The 27,029-nt window shown below is 33.8% G+C and overlaps 3 protein-coding genes across 3 annotated transcripts; 2 read left to right on the top strand and 1 right to left on the bottom strand.

Moving 5' to 3' along the window:
• The first annotated feature begins 8,713 nt into the window (after positions 1 to 8,713).
• LOC126671202 (uncharacterized) lies at positions 8,714 to 10,590 on the top strand. Its single transcript, XM_050364939.1, has 4 exons — positions 8,714 to 8,725; positions 9,653 to 9,938; positions 10,025 to 10,438; positions 10,580 to 10,590. Exons 1-4 carry the CDS (start codon positions 8,714 to 8,716, stop codon positions 10,588 to 10,590), a joined length of 723 nt encoding a protein of 240 aa, XP_050220896.1.
• Positions 10,591 to 10,893: 303 nt separating this feature from the next.
• On the bottom strand, positions 10,894 to 13,691 carry LOC126671198 (protein FAR1-RELATED SEQUENCE 5-like). Its single transcript, XM_050364931.2, has 6 exons — positions 12,791 to 13,691; positions 12,207 to 12,707; positions 11,899 to 12,122; positions 11,447 to 11,818; positions 11,084 to 11,358; positions 10,894 to 10,992 (listed from the first exon to the last, which is right to left on the bottom strand). Exons 1-6 carry the CDS (start codon positions 13,261 to 13,263, stop codon positions 10,894 to 10,896), a joined length of 1,944 nt encoding a protein of 647 aa, XP_050220888.2. The 5' UTR covers positions 13,264 to 13,691.
• Positions 13,692 to 15,342: 1,651 nt separating this feature from the next.
• LOC126675106 (zinc finger protein GAI-ASSOCIATED FACTOR 1-like) lies at positions 15,343 to 21,083 on the top strand. The gene is made up of 3 exons (XM_050369689.2): positions 15,343 to 15,709; positions 18,491 to 18,887; positions 20,226 to 21,083. Exons 1-3 carry the CDS (start codon positions 15,583 to 15,585, stop codon positions 20,941 to 20,943), a joined length of 1,242 nt encoding a protein of 413 aa, XP_050225646.1. The 5' UTR covers positions 15,343 to 15,582; the 3' UTR covers positions 20,944 to 21,083.
• Positions 21,084 to 27,029: the final 5,946 nt, after the last annotated feature.

Here is a 27,029-nt window from a genome sequence, read left to right as displayed (position 1 = left end):
CACAATTGTGCGGAATCAATATAATATTTAATATAAATAATATTTTTATTATAAATTTTAATATAAAAAATTCAAAACAAAAATTAATTTCATAATTTGTATACTAAACAAAATAAATAAAATAAAAACACATTCTAAATTTTTTTTAGCAATTAATTGTTTTAAAGAATTTACCTTATAATATTATATAAGTTCGCATTTTATATTTTGATGAGCTTTTTGTATTGAAATTTTATCTTTACGTGTCCAATAACTTTATTTTCATAATGAAAAATGGATCAAATACTATGATTTTTGGCATTTAATATTTGATAATAATATCAATAATAAGTCCTTTTTTATTATAGAATGTGTGTACGATTGCTACATATGCAAAAGCTGCATATTTATTTTTCTTTTGATAAATTTTTTTGTCTTTGAAGAATATTATAAGAAAGTCTTGGAGTACATACTATTTTTCCTGTAAAACATACTAATGAATTTCGATAATAAACGAATCACATTTCTATCTTTATACTTTTATATATTTAATATTGTATCATATTAACTTTATAAAACATGTACATGAGGTGTAGCCCGGTGGCTACACTCCTTGCCGTACATTCCTCGAAAACTCAGGGGTTTGACCCTGTATTTTGTTGGTAAATTTCTTTAAAATATTAATTCAACTAATTTCTAACACTGATGCATAACATATCACTATTAATAAAAACTTTATAAAACATATAGTATAAATTCATATCTTTGGTAGAATTTATGTCAGCATATCTATCAAAATGACAAATCAAATGAAAAATATACGATTATAATGAATATTATAATAACATCTAATATTATTTTAAAAATATAAGTGTAATGAAATCAGTAATTTTTAATTTGAAGTATATTGGTGTCTCCGTTTAGGGGCGTGCATCGGTCGGTTCAGTCATCAAACTGAATTAGCAGTAATCAAATTTTACACTCTTTTATAATCATGACCACAACTGAAATATATATAATAGAATTATTATCAAAATTATATAATTATTTACATTAGTTGGTTATTTGTGTTAATCGAATAATCAATTTTTTTATTAATTTTAACTATAAAAAAATTGAAATAATATTAAATAAACTGGGTGTTAATTTTTAATTGTATAAAAATTTAAAGGGATAATTCACGTCTAAAGTCCTACAAAAATATATGAAAATACCTTCTTTTAATCAAACAAATATGAACGTATATATATGGAATTCCAAATTAACCAAACGGAATAAATTAATCATAATTTTTAAAATTATTAATCATGCCTAAACCGAATTAATAAAAAATAAAAACAATTAAAATCTTAATTTGGTTTGATTGGTTAACCCGATTATTAACCAAATAGTGCACAACATGTCCCCATTCTTTTAAAATTTCCTAAACATTTACTATTAAGAACTAAAAAAAAAAAGCTTTATGTCTGAAATTGAGAAACCAATAAAGCTAAAGTAAAGTATTTTGGATGTATAGATGCTATAATTACTTCATAAAATGAGTGAGTGTATTCTGCCAATACTCCATAAGAACTAATGGAGGAAAGGTATAGTTTTATAGAAAGACCGTATTAAAATTTGTAATTAGCTTGTAAATTGTAATTTTCCCTTATCCACCATAATTTCAAAGCTAGAGCAGTTGTCCATTTTAGTAAAAAGAATAAAATCAAATAAAATGAACAATCGTAGAAAATAATTATGCTTGTATGCAGTTTTATAAGATAATAGAACATGAAGGCATTTTTATTCACATGAGCACAATGTTTCGGCCATATCAAATACATGGTTAATTAATAAAACACAGTAATTATATACAAATTACACAACCTTGGATTTGAAGAACTTCTAGAGCCATATACAAAGGAGAATCACAAACTGTCTCCAAATGGTTGCAACTTCCTTCACTTCGTATTATAAATTATAATACAACCTTCTATCTCAAAGAAAAAATAAATATTAGATAAAATACATTGGTATGTTTAAAACTCTAATAAATATATAATCCAACTAAAAATTTGAGTACAATTTACCTTGACAAACCAAAGTCGGCTATTTTGAAAATCACATCGGCCTTCTAATTGGATAATACAACTTAACAAAGCAGAGAAGAAAAAACAATTGATTTTAAAAAAACATGATGCGTTGAACCTCTTAATAAAACTGTTAAGGAAATTAATAGACAATTGTATTATCAAATTCACAACATTTATCAATCTATAACATTAATCAATCTATACCACAAATATATATAATTTATATTGAACATATGCACAAAAATCAGATTACGGATTTCATTAGCTGGTTGTGGCGCAGGGTATAAGCCCCAATTCCAACCATTCACTTCTATAAGTGAATTAGTAATAGTCAAATTTAAAAAGTTTAGGATTATATAAAGTGTAAACCAAGAAAGAGTTTGTATCCTGATAGGATTGAATGTTTTATATGAATGTAAAGACTTTAAACGTAGTAATTCTAAAACAAAGAAGATAAATATTAAAGGTAAATAGTTTATCAAAAACTCATTAAAAATAATAAAAATAAAATAAGTATTTTAATAAAAGTGGAGACTATGAGAATGCTCTATTTGGTGAGAATCAATGAGAGTGCTCCTTTGGTCCTCTCAATTATATAATATATAGATTTTTTAACTGATTTTGAAGTCAAATTATATAAAAGAAAAGAATCATCAATTTAAAATGATTGTATTTTGTATATTTTCACTATTTAAATACTTATATTTAAGAAAAAAATGGATGGTTTACTATTTGTAACATAAATTGAAATTTTAATTTCAAATGATTGTACTAAAACTACTATTATAAATTTGACATTATTAGTAATAATAATACAAATGTAATTTTAGAGTAGAAGTTATATTAATTTTCATAAATTAATGTTTGTTCTTGTTTGGCATCTTTTACTATCATAATTTTCTATCATCTCCCTCTCTCCTAATTTAATTGAATATTTTATCTTTGTATATTGTTTAATAATATTCAATAATTTTATTTTATATTCTAGTAGCATTATTTAAATTGGAATGAAAAAAGATTCATATTTGCTCTTCGTATTTGGAACTCTTGATGATAAAAAGACAAATTGGAAAAATATAATGCAACATGAAGAAAATATTTGAACCGTTTTACTGTAATTTGAACAAATGACTATAATCGAAATTGAAAATTGAAAAATTAAAAATTTTGAAAATTGAAAAATCGATTAAAAATTCTAATTGACATAAGTAATCATAATAGGAGACATTATTTGCAAAAATAGACGTTGCAAAAATTGTATTTCAATATATAGGACTAACGTTTAATTTCTCCTTATCAATCATTCAACTTTTCTTTAAACGTTTCCATCTGTGGAAGATTAGAAGCAAGGTGAGCGGTTGGCAAGGGTGCTTGTTATCAAACGGTGGAAGAGAAGTATTGATCAAGAGTATCGCCACGGCGGTTCCGGTTTTTACCATGTCGTGCTTTCTGCTGCCCAAAGGACTTCACAAGGAAATCAATTCGATCATTTCGAACTTCTGGTGGGGGCAGAAAAGTAGTGAAAGACGGATCCACTGGGTATCGTGGGCAAAAATGTGTAAGTCGAAGGAGGATGGAGGTTTGGGCTTTCGTGACCTTGAAAAGTTCAACCTTGCGCTCTTGGCCAAACAAGGGTGGCGGCTCTTAAATGAGCCTGATTCTTTACTTTCCCGTGTCATTAAAGGTAAATACTACCCCTTTGGTTCCTTCACAGAAGCTAAGTATCACTCGAACAGCTCTTGGGCTTGGCAAAGTATTATTCGGGGTAGATCAGTGCTAGAAAAGGGCATCCGTTGGCAAGTTCATTCAGGTGACAACACTGATATCAGGAATGATCCCTGGCTTCCCACGACGTTCCCATTTAAAGTGGCCCCAATCCCGGCCGTCCCCAACAATATTCAGCGAGCAAAGGACCTCATGACTGGCCCTTCAAATAGATGGAATGTTAACCTGGTCAAGAACATTTTCAGTCCTTCAGATGCGAGAGCCATTCTTTCCCTTCCGACAAGTATTACAGGAGCTAAGGACAAATGGTTATGGAATCACACAAATGCAGGTATCTTCACAGTTAAGTCAGCATACCACCTTGCTTACACCGGCAATACGACTCCCACTCAGGCTGTACTCCGTCATCCGAATTTAGGCACCATCAATTGGCGCGCTCTCTGGAATATGAGAATTGCCCCGAACTTAAAATGCTTTCTGTGGAAAGCTTTCAATAATGGATTAGCTGTAAACGATAACATCCATAGGCGTATTCCGACAACCACTGGCCTTTGTCCGAGATGTTGCGATCTTGAGTCGACCAATTATATGCTTTTCCAATGTCCTTTTGCTGAATCAGTCTGGTTGGGCTCTCCTATCAACCTGAGTTCTTCGAGTACGACAATTCGATCCTTCAGCGATCTCTGGCTTCACCTTTCTTCGTCAACGCACAGTGGTAGTGTAGAGGATAACTCACTCGAGAGGGCAGCTTGGATTGCTTGGGCATTATGGCTCGCTAGGAATGCCCTGATTTTTAGAAATGAGGATAGTGACCCTCCACGAATATTGGCGACAGCAGAAAAGATGTTGCAGGACAACCTTACTGCATTGAAAAAAGAAGACCCAACTCTTAACACTGTGCCAAACCAGTCTCTATGGCAGCCTCCTCCTTTAGACTCTTTCAAACTCAACTTTGACGGTGCCTTTCATCCAGGCGATAGTAGAGGGGTAGGGGCTGTTGTGGTGAGGGATCACTCGGGCAAACTTCTAGCTTCCTTCACAAGCAATTTCCTCCATGTAAACTCTCCAGCCTTAATAGAGGCCCTAGCGTTACGTGAAGCGATTCTCTTGGCGCTCAGAATGAATATTCCAAATGCTATTATAGAAGGAGACGCCAAGGGCATTATTGAAGCTATTAGCAGAGGCACGAAGATTGAGTCGGCTTGTGACGTGATTATCCAAGATTGCCAAGTGTTATGTCATGCTTTTAATCTAGTTTCTTTTAATTTTGTTAGACGTAATGTTATTGGGTGGCTGATTCTCTAGCCAAAAAGGCCCTTAGAGATAATTTGTTCTGCTGTAATTCTCAAGCACAATTGTTGTGGCTTGAGTCGAGGCTTTTGTAGCCGAGTTTTTCTTAATGAATTCCCATCTTTCGACAAAAAAAAAATCATTCAACTAGCATGCAATATAGCTTTCTTAAGATTGATGATGGATGCTTTTTTTCATACTATTTTTTTTTTCTCATGGTAAATAATGAAGATTCATTTTGAAAATTCAAAATTTATTTTTCTTTGATTAAATTCACACTTCTGTCTTTTTGTGCTTTCCCTTGTAGCTCGTCTTTATCTTTAAGTGTATTGTGTTATTATATTAAAAAATAATTGATCAAATTAATTAATGGAGATTAAGCATGTTCGAGCTTGTGATAAATTATTGCAAAGTGAAATTCATAACATTACTACTAAAACACTGTTGTTGCGATATATTAATTAAAAATAATTAGTTATCGGCATATAATAATATATCAAAAAATATAATATTTGTACTATTTGACTAACCATTAGGAGAACAAAAAAAATTTCCACAAGAGTTCTCTTTTTCTCAATTATCAAAATAAGAAAGATAACAAAAAATAACAAATAACATCAAATTTTTATTTTCTCTATTTTTTATATATATAGGTATTAGATGAAATCCTTGTAGAGAATTTTAGTTAAATGAAATTGAAATATAAATATAGTAATTTTAATAATAATTTCAAGATAGTACTAATAATTATTCTTATTAATCATAAAAAATTCGTCACTTTTTTAGTTGCAAATTAGGTATTGAATTACATCATTTTGTGATGATTAAAAGCACCATAAAGTATGATTAAAAAACTTCTATGACACCAACGAGCTGTAGCTCAAATGGTATAAGCGCTGAGTAGCAAATGTTAGGTCGTGGGTTCAATTCCTCCCACAAACGCTTCCCCCTCCCCAATTATCAAAAAAAAAAACTTCTATGACACATACGAATTAACGGGGAAAAAATATCATCAACTATTTTATTAATAAAATACAGTTTTCAATCAATTTTTTCCAACATCCGCGACCGATTTTTGATATCAAAAAAACTATGAAGCAGTATTGAAGTAACGATGACACTTTCCTGCCATGAGTTGTAAAAAGCTAAACAAATGCTACTATTTATACATGTGCATCTAATCTCTAAAATGGTCAAATAAAATGTCATTTAATTACGAGAGGTGACTAAACGATTAATAAATAGTACAATAATGCGTAATTTCAATTTATATTTATGTCAGTAGTACTATATATATACTATGCACACCTGATATAAGTTACCCCTTTCATGTTATTTTTTATATTTACAATGCTGTACAAATTTCAAATTAAAGCTCTCAGAATAGTAAATCAGAGACAGAAGGTATAAAAAAGCCTTCGAATTTTTTTTAAAAGTACAGATCAGTACTTTTATTTTTTCTGGGCACAATTAAGCTCCCGTGTTTTTAAAATTGAACAATTAAACCTTTATTATTTTAAAATCGAACAAATAAACCCTCTTATTTTACTTTTGGGACACTTACCCCCTCAAATTTTTAGTAAATATTTTAAATACTAAAATTATTTTTTGAACTTTTTTTCTATATGATTATGAGAGACATGTAAGTCATTAACAAGTGTTTGTAATGATGTTGGATGAAAGAGGTTATTTGTTCTATCTGAAAACAAAGAGGGCTTAATTATACCCCAAAAAAGTAAAAGGGCTGATTTGTACTTTTATGAAAACTATAAAAAAAAATTTGTACTTTTTGCTTAAATCAGATGACACATAATTTGGAATTCATCTTGCACTAAATACGTACTAATCACTAATTATTTTCACTTATATCACTTGACAATTATATGGTGATCCATATGTTAAGAGGTGACACAAACCAAGTTCATTTTTCTTTTTCTTTTTCTCAACGCTAAATTTCCGTTGAAACAAATGTGGAAAATACAGAGATAAATGACTTCTTAATAATTTTAAATGAGTCATTTTATAAAAGAATAATGAGTACTATGTTAAAATACTGTATTTTTCAAATTTTATTATATGTATCGTTTATACGTTAAGCGTGATTAGTTTGTATACGTAAACATATAGTATTATGTCCCGTCTACTCCAAACGAATGATGATATATTTGACGAGATTTAAAAATTATAAATGTATTTGGCAAATTGGTTAAAGTTGGTGATAGATAAATAATTTTGCCTATATTATGGAATATCATTAAAAAAATGAAAATCTAATTATACTACAGTATGACTATGAATTTAAACAATATAAAGATTAGAAAGAGTAGTAAACGTATTGTTACACAATCTTGCATGAAATGATAATGAATTTCAAACCTTTGAAAGTTATAAATTTAAATGACATTTAAAAGAATTAGTTTTTTAAAATTTTGATGGGTATTGTTATATTAATATTCCATCGTGGTCTACTAAATAAGATAAGGAAGTCATTTCTCTGTCTTGCAGGCCAAATAAATAAATAATCTTATGGAGTAGTTGTTTATGATATTTTATTTGGCATGGAGAAACATTAGCTTAATTTTAAATTATCCATTAATGACTAATTAATTTAACCCTCAACTTTTTACATGTAATAATATGAAGCATCGGCTTTAGTCATGCACGTGAAAGGCAGGAGATTTATTTTTGGAACATAGAATCAAATTATTCTTGATACGAAATATTAAAAAAGTTATTTTAAAATTTTTAGGCCAAACAAATTGTAAATATACACTTTAATTAAATAGACCCTTCTTATACAAAAGTACCAAAAAAGAGTGAGATTGATAATTATAAAAATTAATCCTAATTAATCCTAATTTAATATTAATTAAATACAACAAATAGAACTCTAACTAACACTAATTAAACCTAATTGTTCTAATTAATCGAAAATCAAAAACTGACACCCAACACTGCCACCTACCGCTCCACGACCGCCACATCAGCTGCCATCGAGGAGGATTTGCTCAGGCGAGGAGCAGATCTGTTCCTCGAAAGCAAAGCGGGGAACTGCAGATCTATTCTCTAAAACGAGGAGCAACAAATCTTCCAAACAAGGAGCAGTTGCTCCCCCGCGCGAGGAGCAGTAGTACTTTTTTGTTTTGAAGTACCACTGACGGAGAAATCGGAGCGGAGGGAGCTGTTCGGAGAAGAAGGAAAAAACAAAATAATCTTTAAATTTTTATTGGAAAATAAAATAATTATTACTTTTAAAATTATAAATAATTAATAAAAAATTTAAAATTATCAAAAATCAATTTTAGAAATAAATAAAATATTAATAGTTTTTTTTAAACTTGATCCCATTTTTTTATGGTGGAAGTGAGAGTGGGGAGAGGTCTATTTTGATGATAATGTGCAAAATTGTGGATTTGTTTGATTTTAAAGTTTTTAAAATGATTTTTTTGATATTTTGTATTAAGTTGGAGGGGGTAAATTGATCCTTTGTTCATTATTAGTGTGTTGTTTTAGAGAATCGAGAAGGATTCTTTCCAATTTATGCTCACCCGTGACAAGGCCTTTTTGGTAATTTACCGCTCCATGACGACTATCATTGCATAAAGATTAATTTAGGAATTAACAATAATTTCACTTATAAAGTGAAAATGGTGGCTAAGGTACATTTTTTCTGTTACTTTTAACCGTGCGAATCTATATATTTTATGTGAGAGAAAATAATTATTCGCTCTCCTAAATTCACAGGTAGTTAAAAAACTGGATTGCTATTCGCCGCCCCCTTTTGCTTACCACCGCACAGGCGAAGGACAATTTTACCCTTTTCACATTTTCAATAGATAACCAATTCATAAAAAAAAAACTAAATCCTCTCAACTCATTCAACTTTTCACAAATTCATATTTTACGAAAATGTCGGATTTGGAACGAGATAGAAATCGACAACCTCCGGTAAGTATTTTTTTTTATTAATTTCGGTTTTTTTTTTTAAAAAAACAATTTAAAAAATAGAAAACGGGATTTCACGTCCCCTCCGGAGGATGGGACGCCGGAAACCGGCGTCCCCTCTTCCGGAGGGGACGTGAAATCCCACGTTCCCTCCGGAAGAGGGAACGTGGATTTCCCACGTTCCCTCTTCCGGAGGGAACGTGCGGCGTCCCCTCCGGAAGGGGGGACGCCGAAAACGGCGTCCCCCCTTCCGGAGGGGACGCCGTTCGTCCCCCTCCGGAAGGGGGGACGCCGGAAACGGCGTCCCCCCTTCCGGAGGGGACAGGGGACGCTGGCGTCCCCTCCGGAAGGGAGGACGCCGTTTTCGGCGTCCCCCCTTCCGGAGGGGACGAACGGCGTCCCCTCCGGAAGAGGGGACGCCGGAAACGGCGTCCCCCCTTCCGGAGGAGACGTGGGCGTCCGGCGTCCCCTCTTCCGGAGGGGACGCCGGACGCCCGTTCCGTAATTTAATATAATTTATTTTTTTTAAAAAAAAAAAATAAATTTAAAATAAATAATTATTTGAAATAAATTAAATAATTTTACAAATTTATTTAATTTAATATATATTATTTCTATAATTTAAATTATTATAATTGCAGGGCAGAAAGCGTATGGGGAAGACGTTTTTGGCCCCAGAATTAGGGGGATCGGGAGCCCGTCACGTTACGACGCGTAAAGTTTCTGCCTCGGCTCGACGGAAGAAACAAGCGCATACTTCTCCCGATGAGGTCCGCATTTCTGTTGAGGATCTTAGAGAGTCTGATGATTTTGTGAGCTCAGAGGACGAGCCAGAGGACGAGCCAGAGGACGAGCCAAGTGAAAAAATTTACATTTCTAAACGGAAAAAGGGTGCAGGTGGTCGGTTCGTTGGCGACTCGTCATCAGGTAAATATAATTAAATGATTATAATTAATTTAATAATATTGTTAAAAAATTAAATGTAATTTAATTATGTTTACTGTTACTTTCAGGGTCGAACAGACGACCTGAAGAGGTTGACGTGTGGACCGTTACTGGTCCAGTACCTGGTGGACCCGAGGATGACACTGTTATTCCTAGTTTTCTCGGGCATGTCGCTTCTCGGCTATGGGATGGGGCGGACAGAGGCGTGCTGAAGTGTCAGACTAGACATGGAGCTCTGAAGAAGCTGAGACAGTGGTATGAGACGGCCTCAGAGGAGGTTAAGGTGCTGATAGACGGGACTGAGATATCACATCTCCCGTTTATCATGTTTGATCATCTGGATATCCCGCTCCTTTCTGCATTTGTGGAGCGATGGCAGCCAGATACAAACTCTTTTCACATGCCATTCGGGGAGATGACCATCACATTACATGACGTGTGGCATATTCTTCGGATTCCAGTTGCTGGGGCTATGGTTTCAGGTGCGATATTCTGTTATATTTTTTACATTTAATGTTATTTAGAATAAGTTAATTGTTTTAGGTTATTTAATAAAATATTTAGACAAATTAGTTGTTTAATGTGGATTGTGTTTTGGTTTGCCAATTGTAATTTCTTTGCAGGACTTCCCTGAAAAATGGGTGATGCTCATTTTTAGGGGAAGTGCTGCCCAATTTTTTCTAGAAATTTACTGTACCTATTGCGTGATATTAATTTAAATTGCGAAATTATGTTTTCAGGTCAGCCGAACAAGGCTCAGCTGATGGCTTACTGCGTACAGATTTTAGGTATTTCACCAGAGGATCTTGTGAGTAAGACGAGCAAGCATTTTGCCCAGGGAGGTGTGCTGATTGAGTCGATCATCAGCTTATGTAGGCGTGACCGTACTGCAGAGGTGGAGGCAATAGCCTGGATCTGGTTGACGTTAGGTTGCACTCTATTCACTGACAAGAGTGGCCATCGGATTAGACCCGCCTTGTATGTAAATAACAGCTGCATTGAAGATAGTGGCAATAGGGAACAAGTCATCCAATACCTGCATCCATTTAATAAGTCAGAATATAAATATCATTTTTTTAAAAAAATATAATAACTTTGTGATAAATTTATATAATTCAATTAAATACCTGCATCCAGTAGCTAGGGCCACACTCTCCGCCTTCCCAGCTAATACGTGTAATGGCCGCTTGCAACCCATCAATGAAAATACCCTCGTATCGATAAGGGTGGGCGGAGATTTCGTTTGCAATGTTCATTCTAGTCATTCCCCACATCTTCTCGTCACCATATATGTGGTCTGCCACCACGCGAAATCCACAGTTGCCGTCTCCACGCACGTCCACAAGCTCGTCAACGAATGGTAAAAGGAATCCTGGAATAACCTCCGCATTTTGCAAACCAGCTGCGGGAAATAAAAAAAATATTATTATAAATAACAAGGATACTACTACAGTAGACGTACATAACGAATATTAGTGGATGATAATTACCTGACGCGGATGTACGATTTTTCTGAGCTTTGGAAGATTTAGGACGACCAGGTACACGGTCCTTGTACTCATGACGACTCGGATCCCGCTTCGTTGATTTGCTCCCCTTTGGTCGACCTTTGACATTTGTTTTAACTTCTGGTTCCATGTAGCCTAAGTCTTCGGGGTGAAGTCGCTCTCGAACAATACGAGAAATATCACGCAACACTGAAGGATCCTTAGTCATGACCTCCTCGGCGACCTCGTGAAAATACTGATGTTCCTCAGTCTGAAAACCAGCAAAATCGGGTTGCGCAGATGTGTCCAACCCATCGCCGAGAATAACAAGTTTCGTCCAAAACGGGTGTATACTGTCAAGGCTGATCGGGTTACCTACAAATAACACATATTAGCTTTCAATAACAATATTAATATTTTTAATATTAGTATTCGATGAAAGTGGTGCGTGATACCTGAATCGACCACCGCTCGCAGCTCACATGCACAGGGGATCTGATGTGTTGATCTAACCACACAACCACAGCGATCGTAGACATCGGTACTCAATTCTCGCATACGCCTTAGTTCTTTCGATATTAAATCCAGACAGTAATGCGACACTCTGCATGAGAGCTTGTCAAATGGAAAACCGCGTCGATGTACGCCAATAGTCCGTCTGGAGTCCTCAAGTGTTTTGCTGCAGTAATTTTAAAACATTTATGTTAATAACAATGACAACATAGTTTGTATAAGTACTAATATTACTCGAGAAGAATGTTACCGGATATCTATCAGCTGCGACTGTATAACTTTGTCGACCTTCGTCCAGACTGTGTCCAGAGCACCGGTGCTAGAGTTGAGCCACTGCTTAAGCTGAGCATGTGCGCTCTCGACTCTACATGTGGTGGTGTTTCCAAAATGTAGGACTAAGTCCGTCCAGCAAGATACGAACTTCTCTCTGTGTCCCAGCCAAGTCCCCTCAATGTACTGTATCAACCCTGGAAAACCTTTAAACCGATCTCTGAAGTGCTCCACAGCTATGTTATATTTATCAAAACTTGGCGCTCTGATAATTTTCTTCCATGTACTATTCTTGAAAATTTCAGCAAACTCTTGGTTTTTCCCACTAATTCTGTACACTCTATCTTCTACGTCCTTATTTATGTGCCACGTACATAGTAGATGAGAAGAACGTGGGAAAACCTCTGACACTGGTCTCATAAGCCCCAATTCTCGATCAGTAAGAATAGCGCTCGGATGAATATGTTCCCCAATCAAGCACCTGCATTATTGCCCGATGATTTAATAAGTAATTTGAATTTGAATATCATTAAAATATCAAATAACATAATTATAATTAAATACCTCAGTCTCTCCAATACCCATCTGTAGCTCCCTTCAGTCTCATCCTTCATAATTGCATATGCAATTATGAAGTTCTTGTTGCAAGGAGTCATTCCAATAATCTCCAAAAAAGGCAGCTTGTACTTGTTCGTCTTGTACGTGGAGTCCATGCCGATGATCCAGTAGTACGTACGAAGTAGTCTCACTGAATCAGGATGAGCCATGAAAATATGGGTCAACACACCTGTATCCTCCTCAGCAAGAGTCCAGTGTACATAATCATTTTGCTGAGCCATGTGATAAAATTGCCCAACCACATCTCTACCCTCAAAGCTAGACTTTCTCAAAGTCTCTCTATAGTTGTACACTTGCTTTATTCTAGGGTTGTCAGATGGTACTTTTTCTTTTAAAGCTGCCATGATAGAACACGGCTTCGCTTGTGCCGCAGTCATATCTCGCACAATTTCTTTGGCCTCGCCACTCAGCCCACTCATCTGACGGTATCCTTCAGGATACACAGCTAGAGCATGGTTGTGTGTACTCGAAATACCAGGATCTGTAAGTATAAACCATGCAGTCTTTCCTAATTTGACAATAATTTTAAATTTGCACTTACACGCTTTTGTCTTCGTATTTTTCCGTACGAAGGAATCAGAATCTGTGAATGAACCTCTGTAACGCTCACCCCGAGCACATCGTAGAAGCTTCTTTTTCCCCTCGTTCTTATGTGACGAAATGACTAATTCAAATCCAATCTTTATAGCAGTACTCTTAGCCCAAGTAATTGCTTCAACATCACTATCAAACCCATGATCTAGCTTAAACCAATCGCTGTAATCAATTCCATCACCGCCATAATCTTCTAAATCAACCTGCAAAACATAAATACTTACGTTTAACAAATCGAAATAATATGTAATAAAAAGTCGTAATAATATGGAATAAAAAATTACTGTAATTATTAAAAGTTAATTTCAACGTTTTTTTAGCATTAATTAATTTCCGGCCGCGACGTTTCGGTCGCGGCCGGAAAAGGGGACGCCGGCGTCCTCTCCAGAGGAGAGGACGCCGGCGTTGGGCGTCCCCTCTAGAGGAGGGGACGCCCAGCTCCACGTCCCCTCTAGAAGAGGGGACGTAGAGTTGGGCGTCCCCTCCTCTAGAGGGGACGCCAAACGCCGGCGTCCCCTCTTCTAGAGAGGACGCGAGCGTCCTCTCTAGAAGAGGGGACGCCCAAAATTGGCGTCCCCTCTAGAGGAGAGGACGTGGAATTTCACGTCCTCTGCTCTGGAGGGAACGTGAAATCCAATCGTCCCCTCCTCTGGAGGGAACGTGAAATCCAATCGTCCCCCTTGAAAAAATTTAAAAAAATATTTAAAAAATTTAATTATTACCCCAGAAAAGCCGGAAAAACTTGTTTCCGAATGCCGATACTCGTTTCCCGACGAATTATACTCGTTATCCGTCATTTTACTCGGCTTTTTACATATTTTTCCGAATGTGTTCGAATAAGTTGAGAGAATCTTGGTTTTTTTTTTTTGCAAATTTTTCTAAAAGGGCAGAAAATGTCTTTTGCCTGTGCGGTGGTAAGCAAAAGGGGGCGGCGAATAGCAATACCCTTAAAAAATAATACAAATGTCAATTTTTTAATTTATTTAAATAAATAAAATTATTTAATACAAAATATTTACTCTTGGTTAATTATGTACTCTAGTCCTAAATTTACTTTTTCTTTCTGTCAATTAGTAAATATTTTTCATGCATTCCATTGTAGTTAATGATGCTACATTTATTATTTTATCATTCAAAATTCAAATAATAACTAATTTTCATTAATTTGAAATAAAAAAACTAAAATTTAATACTTTTCTATTTAGAATTGAATGAGTATTTTTATTTTTATTTTATGAAGAAATTTTTCATTTAAAATTTAATTAGTTAAAGTCAATTGATAAAAAAACAAATCCAAAAAAGTATCATGAACGGTCATTTTTCTAGCTGTCAATCATCGAATTTTTTCAGGCGTTCTTTAATTACTTTATTATTCTTTTTTTATTTCCGTGTTTTGTTTTTTAAATGTTTGAATCCACCTCTATATTTAATGTTCTCTCCATTGAACTAAAATAATTACATATCAATAGGTCGTTGGACAGTAAACTGTTAGATCGTGAGTTCGATTACTCCCACAAGTGCTCTTCCCTTCCAATTATAAAATAAAACAAAATAATTATATGACCATTTTTAAAATTCAACAATATATTCCGTGAGTGAAAATATAAATTTTAAACACTAATATCTTATAAATATCTTCTTTTTCAAATTAATCACATCCCAACAAACAAACAACACATCAAGTCACCAAAGGCAATATTCTACTAAAATGACTAAACATCAAAAAGTCATTTTCTCTTAAATTAATTTCTCTTTTTATTTGTATATTTATTGCTATCATTATATTTTGACTTCATTTCTTACTTTAGACAAGATAGAGTAGAAAAAGGTATTTACATTTTAGCATATGATTTTAATTTAGAGTAATATACATATATTGATGTAGGGCAACCCCAAGAAAGCTAAGATAAAACATATTAATATTTAGAATACACATCCAAAACAAAATCAAGAAACAAAGCTTTTCTCTACCAGAAATAAAGGAGACTTTCTTGGTTTTTGTCTCATAACAAAATCCCAATATTTTATCTTTGTTTTCTTAAGCTTAAACAAAAAGAGCAGAATCAGAAGATCAAGAATTTCAAGAAAGTAAAATTAAAGGGTTTTACTCAAATATTTTTGTTTTTGTTTTTTGTTTCATTTAAATGTCAAATAATAGAGGTGAAAATGGAAGTTTATCTTCTGCTGTTGGAGAAGAAGTTGAAGAACAGCAACTAAATCATCACTTCAGTGCCACTCATAAAAGGAAGAGAAACTTACCTGGAAACCCAGGTAATATGTATATCGATTACTTACGGAGCGGTCATTGACGTTTAATTTGTTATATTTTAATAATCGAACTTTCATTTTCATAAAAACGGGAGATTTTTAAAGGAGATTTTTAAAAGAATTATGGCGAATAATTGCGTGTTTTGAATTCTTTTTAGATGTTGATTTCCCAGATATTTTCAGTATTTTCTTGGTTTTTATATCTTTATATGATAAACTAAGAAACCTATACTTTAATTTTAATTTCATTTGTTTTTTGAAAGTAGTGAAGAAAAATCCATTATTAAGACCTTAACTTTATTAATTAAGGGTGAGAAAATCATATGTCTTTTTGTATACTGTTTCTTAATTTTATATATTTATATAAAATGATGTTTTCATTTAATTATTACTTCAATAATAATTCACTTCTATCGTTTATATATGGACTAATTTCCTTACTTATATATGTTACAAGCGCTCCACCCTTCTCAAAATATCAAAAAAACAAGTAATTACAAGCTATATTTGGAGTTTAAAATTTTACGATTACCAAATTATATATTTTTTATACATGTCATTATCGACATTTCATTTGTTATATTAGTATAACAAAATTTTTACCTTTTCAACAACCGGAGGTTACCAATCACTGCCGGCAAACAATTGATATTCCATTTGTTATTTTTCACTCAGGCAATTTGCCGTTCACATATGTAATATTGCCGGAATTGATTGGGCAAATTTCAGTTGTTGGACTAATGAAGTTCGTTACGAAGATTGTCGTTAACTGTTTTGAAAAAAGTGTATAGCTCAGTAAGTGCAAAAATATGAACTCTTATATTTTATTTTTGGCTTAATGTCTTAAAAAAACTTCAATTTTATAGTCCCTTTTCAATCCTACCCTAACGTTGAAAACTTGTCAATTTCACCCTATTTCGAATTTTATCGTTTCAATTGCAAACGATAAAATGCGAAATAAAGTAAAATTGACAAATTTTCAACATCAAGGTAGGATCGAAAAAGGATTATAAGGTCCGAGTTTGTTTTAAGGTATTAGGCCTTTATTTTTTAAAAAAAGAAAGTTGCTATAGGAATTAAAAGTACGTTTCTGGAACTTATTTGAAGGTTAAGTAATCTAATTTGTAATTATATAATCAATTTATTTTAATTTTATCTTTATCTTTAATATTAATCATAACAAAAAGAAAAATCTTGTGGTTAGAGACTTACAGATTCAGTTCAATTGAAGACATCAATCTAAAAGACTTTCAGTTTTCTGAATCCCTATTTTTCCAATTTGATATCTTTCTTTGTCGGTATGCTTTTTTTAATTCACATATAAAAATTGTAGTATGTATAAAAATGTAGGGTTTAGAAAGATGTTTTTGTAGTATATTGAAGTGGATTCAATTATTGGATAGGAATATCTCAATAATTGCAATGAAACTATTGGCTTGCCTTTGACCTACTTTTATTTCTTTTGTTTTTAACTCTTTGTGGTAAGTAAAACATATATTCCTTTCCATGGACTCTTGCACTTCCCTCTCCTATATATTCTCTCTTATTATTTTCAATTTTCTCACATTAATTAATGTGCTTTAAGAACTTAATCACATAATAATCATATAAATTTATTTTACATGTATATATTTCATTATCAATAAGCAAAATGATTTTACTTATCCACAATTTTAACCAAATTGGCATACAGTATGGTCCGTCAATTTTATGAGTCTTAATAATTATATTCAAACTGTAAATAACAAATGATTTAATTCGTAAAAACAAATTAAATTTTATCACATTAACTTAGTTTTATGATAGATTACACCATAATTGAAGACTTTCTTTTATATAATTTTAAAAAATATATGTCAAATTTTATTAAAATTATATGTTATTGTAAAAATATAATTTTTTATTGTAGAATTTTTTTATAAAAGTTAAGGACTAATTTAGTATAAAAATAACATAAACTATTGTGTCTTATTTTTCTTAATTAGAACCTTTATTTTTTTATTTGCTTCTTCCATATAATTGTGAGGACTCGCAAAACAGATTGGTCATCATATTGTCAAAATTATTTTTTAAAAACATTTCTTTAAAATTATCTTTAGAAATATTTATTTCAATTTCATAATATATATTATAATTATATTGATAAATTGGCGTTTTCAATATCACATTAGTAGCGGTTATTGCATCGCTGTGTCTATATGACTATATATATATAAGAAAAATTATTGCACGCAACCGTTGCGCCATGTCATTCGTGCAACAAACCAATGGTGCGTTAGCCATGTGGAAAAATTCATAATAAAAAAATTAAGTAATAAATGAAAGATTCCCTATCGCAAATTCTCATTGGCTTGTTGTAATTATGACATGGCACAACCAATGCATGGGATAAACACTCTATATATATAAGGCTATACTCATCATGAAGTTCTTGTATTATTATTTTTTATTTCACTTGGTTCTTGACAAATATTACATTTATGTGATTTTTTAACATTTATTTTGTACACATGTGGTCCTTTTAGGCATAAAACGTCGTCGTTTCATGTAATTAAAACGGCGACATTCTTATATAGTTTCATCCGCAAAAGGACCGTAGTGTAAAAACTAAATAGTTAAGGGACTACTTAAACGTAAAAAATTTGTTAAAGGCCAAGTGAAATAAAAGCTAATAGTATAGGGACTTTAGGATGAGTTTAGCCTATATATAAAGAGTAAACTAAAATTGCCTTGAAATATTTCTGTTGCCATTAAGTAAATCAATTTATGTACATATTTATGCAGACCCTAGTGCAGAAGTTATAGCATTGTCACCAAACACACTCGTCGCTAAAAACAGATTCATATGTGAAATTTGCAAGAAAGGTTTCCAAAGAGACCAAAATCTTCAGTTACACCGAAGAGGTCACAATCTGCCATGGAAGCTGAAGCAAAGAACAAGCGATGAAATCAAGAAAAGGGTTTATATTTGTCCGGAGCCTTCATGTGTCCATCATAATCCAGCACGAGCACTCGGTGATCTTACCGGAATCAAGAAGCATTTTAGTCGAAAACATGGCGAAAAGAAATGGAAATGTGATAAATGTTTGAAGAAATATGCAGTTCAATCTGACTGGAAAGCTCATTTCAAGACTTGTGGTACCAAGGAGTATAAATGTGACTGTGGCATCATTTTCTCCAGGTTAGTTCATTTATACAATCAATTCATTTTAATTAATTTTGGTCCTTGAATTTGTGAGTCGGTCACATATATAAATTAAATTAATACATTTTTACAATTTAGTCCATGACTTTTCCGAATAAGACTAATTGCATGAGTGTTTTCAGAGCATATATGGAAAGCAACCATAGAGATATTTTTATTCAATATATTCTTATTCCAATTTCAATATATATATTTTTTGTCAATTCAAATTTAATATCCTCACTCTTATTTTTCATGTGTTATGAGATATAGAAAATTAAGGTTGATATGATTAGACTTAATTTGAAGTGTTATAGACTGAATTATTAAGGGGTCATGTTACATTTATATGAAATCGTCCCTTAATCTAGAAAGAATGACCTTTATTCTTAAATATTACTAGTATATACGTAGTTTATGTATTAATTAATCAGTATAGATTAATGAGTTTTTGATATATAATTAAAGTAATTGTCTTTAAGTATTTGTTTGACAAATGTTCAATAATGAAATACTTATATTTAACTATAGCCTTAATCAACATTTCAAAAATGTTAAGTCGACAAAATTAGTTTCTCAAGAAAATCAACATGACTAATTCAAGTCATAAAGTCTTTGTGGGGTCCACAAAATTGGATATGACGGTGTATTATTATTATTATTAATTTTATTTTTTTTCTATTAATATTATCTCTAGTTTGCTAAACTTACGATAATAAACAAAACGATACTTTATATTTGCAGTTTTGACCATTCAATAAAATATAATATAAATATTCTGGTCCATCAATTTTACAATTAACACAATATATATCTATTTAAAAAAAAATCTCCATGAATGGATTTTATATCAATGGTCTTCAGTTTAAAAAGCGTTATTTTGATTTAAAATAAAGATAATGTGTCTAAAAGTAGATTAAAATAGATGGTTAGATATATTTATCTCAATTTACAAAACGGGCATATCAAAATTTTAAAATTATTTTTGAAAATATATTTGACAAAATAATCAAAATTATAAATATAAAAAACCATTTTACCTAATATCATTCAACAACTAATTTATGGTCCATATTAATATGAGTTAAATGCAAATTAAATTATAAATTAAAATGTGTTTTTCATTTGCAACACAATAAACTTTAAATTTCAACAATGTTATACACGAGTTATTATATTTTTGCAATTTATAAAATTGAATAAACTTTAAATAAAAAAATATTGAGGTGTTTAACAAAAAATTACTCGATGTTTTCAATTGCGAATAATTATATAATGCACAAAAATTAATGAATTATTTTAATTTTTGACATCAAGTTTTTTTCTTTCTTTCAGGAGGGATAGCTTCATTACACATAGAGCTTTTTGTGATGCCCTAACCGAAGAAAATAACAAACAGAACCAAGAACTATTAACACCAAATCTCATACCCATACCTATCATAAAGAACACCACCCATGAACATCAAACTCCTCTAATATCAAACTTCAATCATCTTCCCACATCACAAACCATGTTTAACTCATCTGCTACCCTTCTTGGTACTTCATTAATATCAAATTCTTCTTCGTCGTCGTCTTCTTCGCTTCAGCTAACTGCAAATTCGTTACCGTTAATGTTCGAAGGCAGTGCATCACATGTAGCTAACGCATCGGCTTCGATGTCAGCCACTGCATTGCTTCAAAAAGCAGCTCAAATGGGTGCAACTTCGAGCTGTAATAATAATTTGATGAGCTTCTCTGCTACAACAATGGCGCCGTCAACTTTTGATCATCAGCAGACAGGGAGCAACGATGGGTATGTGAATCAGTTTTTCAACGCGAACGGTGTGAGTATGTTTAACAATAACAATGAGGAACATGAAATATTCAAGAATATTGAAGAACAAGAAAGTTGCAGGTTCTTTCATGGAGAAAATGATAAGCAAAATGGTGGGTTATCATCGTTAAATGGAGAAGTGATGACCGTTGATTTCTTAGGTGTAGGAGGATCAAGAAAAAGAAATATCAGTGAATTACAAACGGCGTTAGAGAAATCTATGTGGGATGTCTAAAAGAATAATTATCATTTTTTTGTAATATTATATACTAGCTAGATTTTCATTTTAAATAGCCATGGATCAGCCTCTGAAGTGTATTATTAGTCTTGCTAAAGCCTAAAAGAGCAAGATGAAGAGGAATTTTGGCAGGAAAATTAATTTGCAATTTAGTATGTATGTAGAAGATATAATAAAAATAAGAACAAAAATTTTCCTGCAATAACTATTGTAGGAGTTTCCTGCAACAAGAGTGTAGAAGATGCCACGTTACTACTTTTTCTTTGATAAAATTGTTATTTTACTATTTGATTCTAATTAAATTGCCACGTTACTACTTTTTCTTTGATCAAATGGTTAATTAACCATTTGATCCTAATTAAATAACCAGTTCAGTTCAGGTGTTGAACTAGTTTTTTTTTTTGATAATCAATGAAAGCTTTATTAATTTAAATCGGTTACAAAAGCATTCAACAAGAAATTCGGAATATTATCCGACCAAAACCGTCGTCCTGACATAGAAGATGTTGCTCTAGCTAAGGAATGAGCAACCAAATTCGCAGAACGATAAACAAAATTAACCTTAACACTAGGCAAGGTTTTTAACAAACTGACACATTCAAACAACCAACAAAGAAGAGCCGAGACCGGCTGAAACTCTGTTCGAAGCAAACTAACCACCTGTAAGCAGTCCATTTCCACCATAACATTATTCTTGTTTCTGTTTTTTATCCACGACAGAGCTTCCTTCAATGCCCATGCCTCCGCCACAACTGGAGCCAGTTGCTCTTCTCTTGTATCGGATATGGCAGCAATCCATCTTCCTTTATCATCTCGTTCTACAGCTGCGTAACCTGTAAAAGGAAAGTCAGAGAAGCATGCCGCATCCACATTAATCTTTGTCCATCCTGTCGTTGGTCTCTCCCACTTAACCGAACCCCCTCCAAATCCTTCTGCTAACACCCTGTTCAACGGAGACCTCTGAATACATTGCCACTGGTGCAACACATGACCAGCTCGATTAACCACCTGGCTTGGAGTTTCTCTAATCCCGTTCCATAACATCTGGTTCCTGGCTATCCAAACACTCCACAACACCATTACACACAGCTGCTTCTTATCTACTTCACCACTGCCATCAAGCCATTCCATAAAATCAAGCAGAGACACACAAGAACTAATATTAAGAGCAATACCCACCAGCTGCCAACATTGCAAAGCATAAGCACAACTAATAAACAAATGAGGAACAGATTCCGAATCGTTGTTACACATTATACACGTATTCGAAACATCACATCTTTTGGCTTTTAATGCATCCGTTGTAGGCAACCAATTTCGCATCGATCTCCACATAAACACCTTGCACTTCTCTGGAATTTTAGAATCCCACAGCCACTTCCAAAATCTCTCCACTCCGACCCCTGAACCAGTCATATCACCCATGGACAGTTTGTATGCACTTTTTACGGTAAAATCACCCTTCAGCTCTGGCAACCAAATTAGCTTATCCTCCTGGTTACCACTTACCACAGGAACTTTATAAATCAAATTCCTATCTCTCTCTGTGAAGTATTGTTCCAGTTTTCCTCTATCCCATCTTCGATACCCATTGGACTCATCAATAAGGTAGTTAACAGTAGCATTCCTAATCTCATCAGGCAGAGCAGATTCTATCATCCCCACGTTATCATCTGGAAGCCATGGATTAGTACCAATCTGAATAGCATTCCCCTTCCCTACCCTCCATCTTGTTCCTTTTCTCACTATCTCTTGGGCCGACATCAAACTCTTCCAAACATAGCTAGGATTCGCACCCAATCTCGCATTCAAAAAATCACAATCATGAAAATACTTAGCTTTAAAGATCTTACTTACAAGAGAATTCGGAGTAGTAAGGAATCTCCAACCTTGCTTGCTAAGCATAGCCAAATTAAAGTCCCGAAACTTCTTAAAGCCTAACCCACCATATTTTTTTGGTAGGCAAAGCTTCTCCCAATCACTCCAGTTGATGCCTCTAGTGTTGCCATTTCGTTTAGAACCCCACCAAAACGAATTAAGCATACGTTCAATGTCCTTCGAGATATTACACGGGATAAGAAAAACATTGAAATAGTAATTTGGGATAGCTTGTAAAACTGTCTTTATAACCAGCTCCCTACCTCCTGCAGAAAGACAACGATTTTTTAAGCCTTGAATACGATTCCATATTCGGTTCTTAAGCATCCCAAAAACCGCACCTTTATTTCTACCAATCATAAAAGGTAACCCCAAGTAGGTCCCATCAGTATTCATTGAGTCCACACCCAAAAAAAACTTGATTTGATCACTACAATCTGCCTCTACATTCGTACTAAAGAAGATAGCGGATTTATCGAAGTTCACCATTTGCCCTGAGCTCTCCTCATAAACCTGCAGAGTATCTTTTATGTGCTTTGCTTCAGCGATGTTTGCCTTAAAGAAAAGCAAACAGTCATCGGCGAAAAAGAGGTGAGAAATTGATGGAGCCCTTCTGCAAATTTTCACCCCATGAATTAACCCCAATCTTTCTTTTTCCTGAAGCATAAGACTCAACCCATCAGCACATAATATGAATAGGTACGGAGACAAAGGGTCACCTTGACGAATACCTCGGCTAGGGACAATCGGCCCAATCTCGTTTCCATCATGAATTACAAAGTAACGAACAGTAGAAATACACCGGAGAATCACCTCAACAAATCTAGTCCCAAAGCCAAACGCCAAAAGCATATTTCGTAAAAAAGGCCACTCGATTCTATCATACGCTTTCGACATATCAATTTTCATAGCTGCATACCCCTCTCTTCCTTGGGATTTTCTCTTCAAGAAATGCATAGCCTCAAAGGCAATTAACACATTATCACTGATCAATCTATTCGGAACAAAAGCACTTTGACTCTCTGAGACGATTAAAGGCAGAAAGTTCTTCATTCTGTTTGCGAGAATCTTTGAAATGATTTTGTAAAAAACATTACAAAGCGAAATAGGTCGGAGATCACCCATGGTTGTAGAAACCTGTTTTTTAGGAATTAAAGTAATCGTTGTATCGTTCATCCCCTCGTACCCCACCCCATTCTGAATATATCTGTTTACAGCAACAATCAGATCCCTTTTGACAACAGACCAAAAATTCTGGTAGAACGCAGGCGTTAAACCATCAAGCCCGGGAGCTTTATCTCCTTGCATACTGAACACAGCACATCGAACTTCAGTCTCAGACACAGGCTCCATCAGATGATCAACATTATTAATCATATCCCCACTTACTAAGCTAGGAATTCTATCATCATTATCTACACTTGATTTAAACAAGGTCTGGAAATACTCAAGCATATGAGATTCTAGACCTTTACCCCAAGACACCCAAGTCCCCTCATTGGTTTGAATATTAGTGATCTTATTTCGCCTTTTCCTAATAGATGCAGACTTATGGAAAAAACGGGAATTAGAATCACCTGATTTGTACCAATGGTTTTTCGCTCTCTGTCTCCAATAAATCCTCTCTTGCTCTTGAACATGAAGCAGCTCTTTGATGGCCTCCTTAAAAGACTCAATACCATTTGCATCCCTCCTCCACCGCAAGCCAGCAATCTGATTTTTAAGGCGTTTAACACGCTTATGAAATCGACGAGCCTTTTCTCTCCCCCAGTTGTCTAAAGCCTGAGCCACATTCTCAATCTGACCCTTTATTCCAGCTGAAGTGAAAGTGTTCCAACCCTCCTTAACAACCTCTACACAGTCCACTTCATTTACCCAAAGATTCTCAAAACGAAATCGGTGGATTCTCTTTACACTTAACGATCCCATAAGATTAATATGGATCGGTAAATGATCTGAAACCGCACACTCTAGCGACGTCACCTTCACTCTGGGGAACATAGAACACCAATTCTCACAACCAAACACCCTATCCAACCGTTCTTGGACCCAACCCGTCGTACCTCTGCCTCTCTCCCAGGTCCACGGGTACCCTTCCATTCCTATGTCAATTAACCCTGCAGCATCAATAGTTTCACGAAACCCTTCAAGCATCCATCTTGGATGAGGAATTCGCCCAGTTTTCTCACTTTTATCCAGTAAATCATTAAAATCACCAAAGCAACACCAAGGAATTTGAGAGGAAGAAGCTAAAGTTCTAAGTAATTGCCACGACTCTCTCTTCTTCCTTCTATCAGGATTGCCATAATACCCCGTACATCTCCACAAACCCCCATAATTCAACTCAATCTCAACATCGATAAAGAAGCGAGAGTAGCCACGGAACTGGATTTTTTGAACCTCTTTCCACATAAGGGCCAACCCCCCACTATGCCCAACACAATCAACAACAAAAAGCCCATCGAAGCCCAACTTATTTTTAATTACTTCTAATTTTGGTCTAGTACACATAGTCTCTATCAAAAAAACCACATCTGGCTTAATTTCCCTTACTAGCCCATAAAGGGCCTAAACTGTACGTGGGTTGCCAATCCCACGACAGTTCCAGAACATAATAGGGTAATCTACATAAATCCCTCAAAAGAGGTCTTCTCTATTATTTTTACCTCAAGAATTTTAATTTGACAATAATCCCTCAAAAAAAGAAAAAACTTTTCATAAATCTCTCAAACCCCAAAACTAGTTGTTATTATAATACAACTGGACAACTATACCCTCCTTCTTCCTACTGTACGAGAGAAGAAGAATTTACAGCAAGAAGACTATCCAATCCGGCAAAACTCCATCACAGTGTAAGTGTTCCGATCACCGTGAAAGTTGATTTCTTAGCAATCTCTTGCGAAAGATTGAACCTTTCTTGTTGTTCTTAAGAGATCCAAAGTGATCGGCGATGACAAGGTCTAATTCTATTGAGATTGTGTCGGACGAATATTATGATCATCCTCCGCCGTCGCTGCCTCCAATACCGCCGATGATGATAAATTTATGCTGATATTTTACATCTTCAATATCAATTTTAAGAATCACAAATAAAATGGATTTCTCGTGGTTTAAAATTGGGGGTCATGCTTTAGTATAATTTTGTAAAGTCTTATACAGGTAGATGCTTAGTCATGGTTATTAGCTTTTAATTGTGCTGTTTAGGTTGTAAGATTGGCCTATTTTCTTTATACAATATCTTCTGTTAAAAAAGTTGAAGGTTGAAGATGATGGGTAAAATACCTTTTGATCCAAATGGTGTAAAATGATATTTTAGCCAAAACTAAAAAAATCAACATTCTTGTCAATGTCATTATGAAATCAGAAGTTGGAATTTTACAGATCCAACCTAAAGGCAAATTATGAAATCAGAAGTTGAAATCAAATTCAATTTTGTTTATAAGTACTATACCAAAAATTCCAATATATGGTATTATTTCACGTTTACATACAGTTCACATAAGATTGTTTTTCAGTTTTATAAACTGTCAATTACATTTTATTTAAAAACAATTGTTCAATTTTTATGATAGACTATATTTCAAAAATTTTTTTATATAAAATGTCCGACGCTCCATCGTCATGATACCCAAAGACTCTCCTCATATAGAATGCAGAGTACATATTCCATGTATTTTTGAATCACAGTGCTTTAAGACCAATTAATAAGTTTCAATTAAAAACCACCTGAAGCAGTCCAATCAAATTCCTTACAACAAACAATGCTTCACTATATCTTTTTGAATTGAAAAACATATGAATTACTGTACATTAAGATTTTATTGAATTTGACATAGTTTTCAATCTACTTTTGATTTTTATTTATAAAATTATTGTCTATTTCTCACTTCACCACTGCCGCCATTGCTTCCATGGTTACCGTCTCCGATTTAGGTCAGTCAAATTTTAGAATCCGATCTGCACTCCGCTTCATTCTTGGCGCTGCCATCAAATCCTTCCCCTTCGCTGTAGCAACACCCTTCTCCACTGGAGCAACGACCGATTCCTCTTCCTCTGATGAGAAGCTTCGACGATTACTCGATTTAATGGCCATCTTCATTATACTTCGAAATTATATGCGCCGTTGTTCTTGAAGATCAGAGTTAGGAAATTAAAAACTAAGGGTATGTTCGTTTTCTGTATATAGTACAGGTGTTTTGAAATAG

This window comes from Mercurialis annua, linkage group LG3, assembly GCF_937616625.2.
Source record: "Mercurialis annua linkage group LG3, ddMerAnnu1.2, whole genome shotgun sequence".
NCBI classification, from domain to species: Eukaryota; Viridiplantae; Streptophyta; class Magnoliopsida; order Malpighiales; family Euphorbiaceae; genus Mercurialis; species Mercurialis annua.
Note: the sequence above shows the minus strand (reverse complement) of the source record. Positions and strands in the feature narration are given on the sequence as shown.

Excerpts from the sequence above, each read along its gene's own strand:
- LOC126671202 (XM_050364939.1), top strand. Across the intron at positions 9,939-10,024 it reads CGTTGGCGACTCGTCATCAG|GGTCGAACAGACGACCTGAA; the intron begins GTAAATATAATT and ends TGTTACTTTCAG.
- LOC126671198 (XM_050364931.2), bottom strand. The coding sequence starts at position 13,263 with ATGAGTGGGCTGAGTGGCGAGGCCAAAGAAATTGTGCGAGATATGACT. Across the intron at positions 12,123-12,206 it reads TCGCAGCTGATAGATATCCG|CAAAACACTTGAGGACTCCA; the intron begins GTAACATTCTTC and ends AAATTACTGCAG. Across the intron at positions 10,993-11,083 it reads GCCCTAGCTACTGGATGCAG|GTATTGGATGACTTGTTCCC; the intron begins GTATTTAATTGA and ends AAATGGATGCAG.
- LOC126675106 (XM_050369689.2), top strand. The coding sequence starts at position 15,583 with ATGTCAAATAATAGAGGTGAAAATGGAAGTTTATCTTCTGCTGTTGGA. Across the intron at positions 15,710-18,490 it reads AAACTTACCTGGAAACCCAG|ACCCTAGTGCAGAAGTTATA; the intron begins GTAATATGTATA and ends ATATTTATGCAG. Across the intron at positions 18,888-20,225 it reads TGTGGCATCATTTTCTCCAG|GAGGGATAGCTTCATTACAC; the intron begins GTTAGTTCATTT and ends TCTTTCTTTCAG.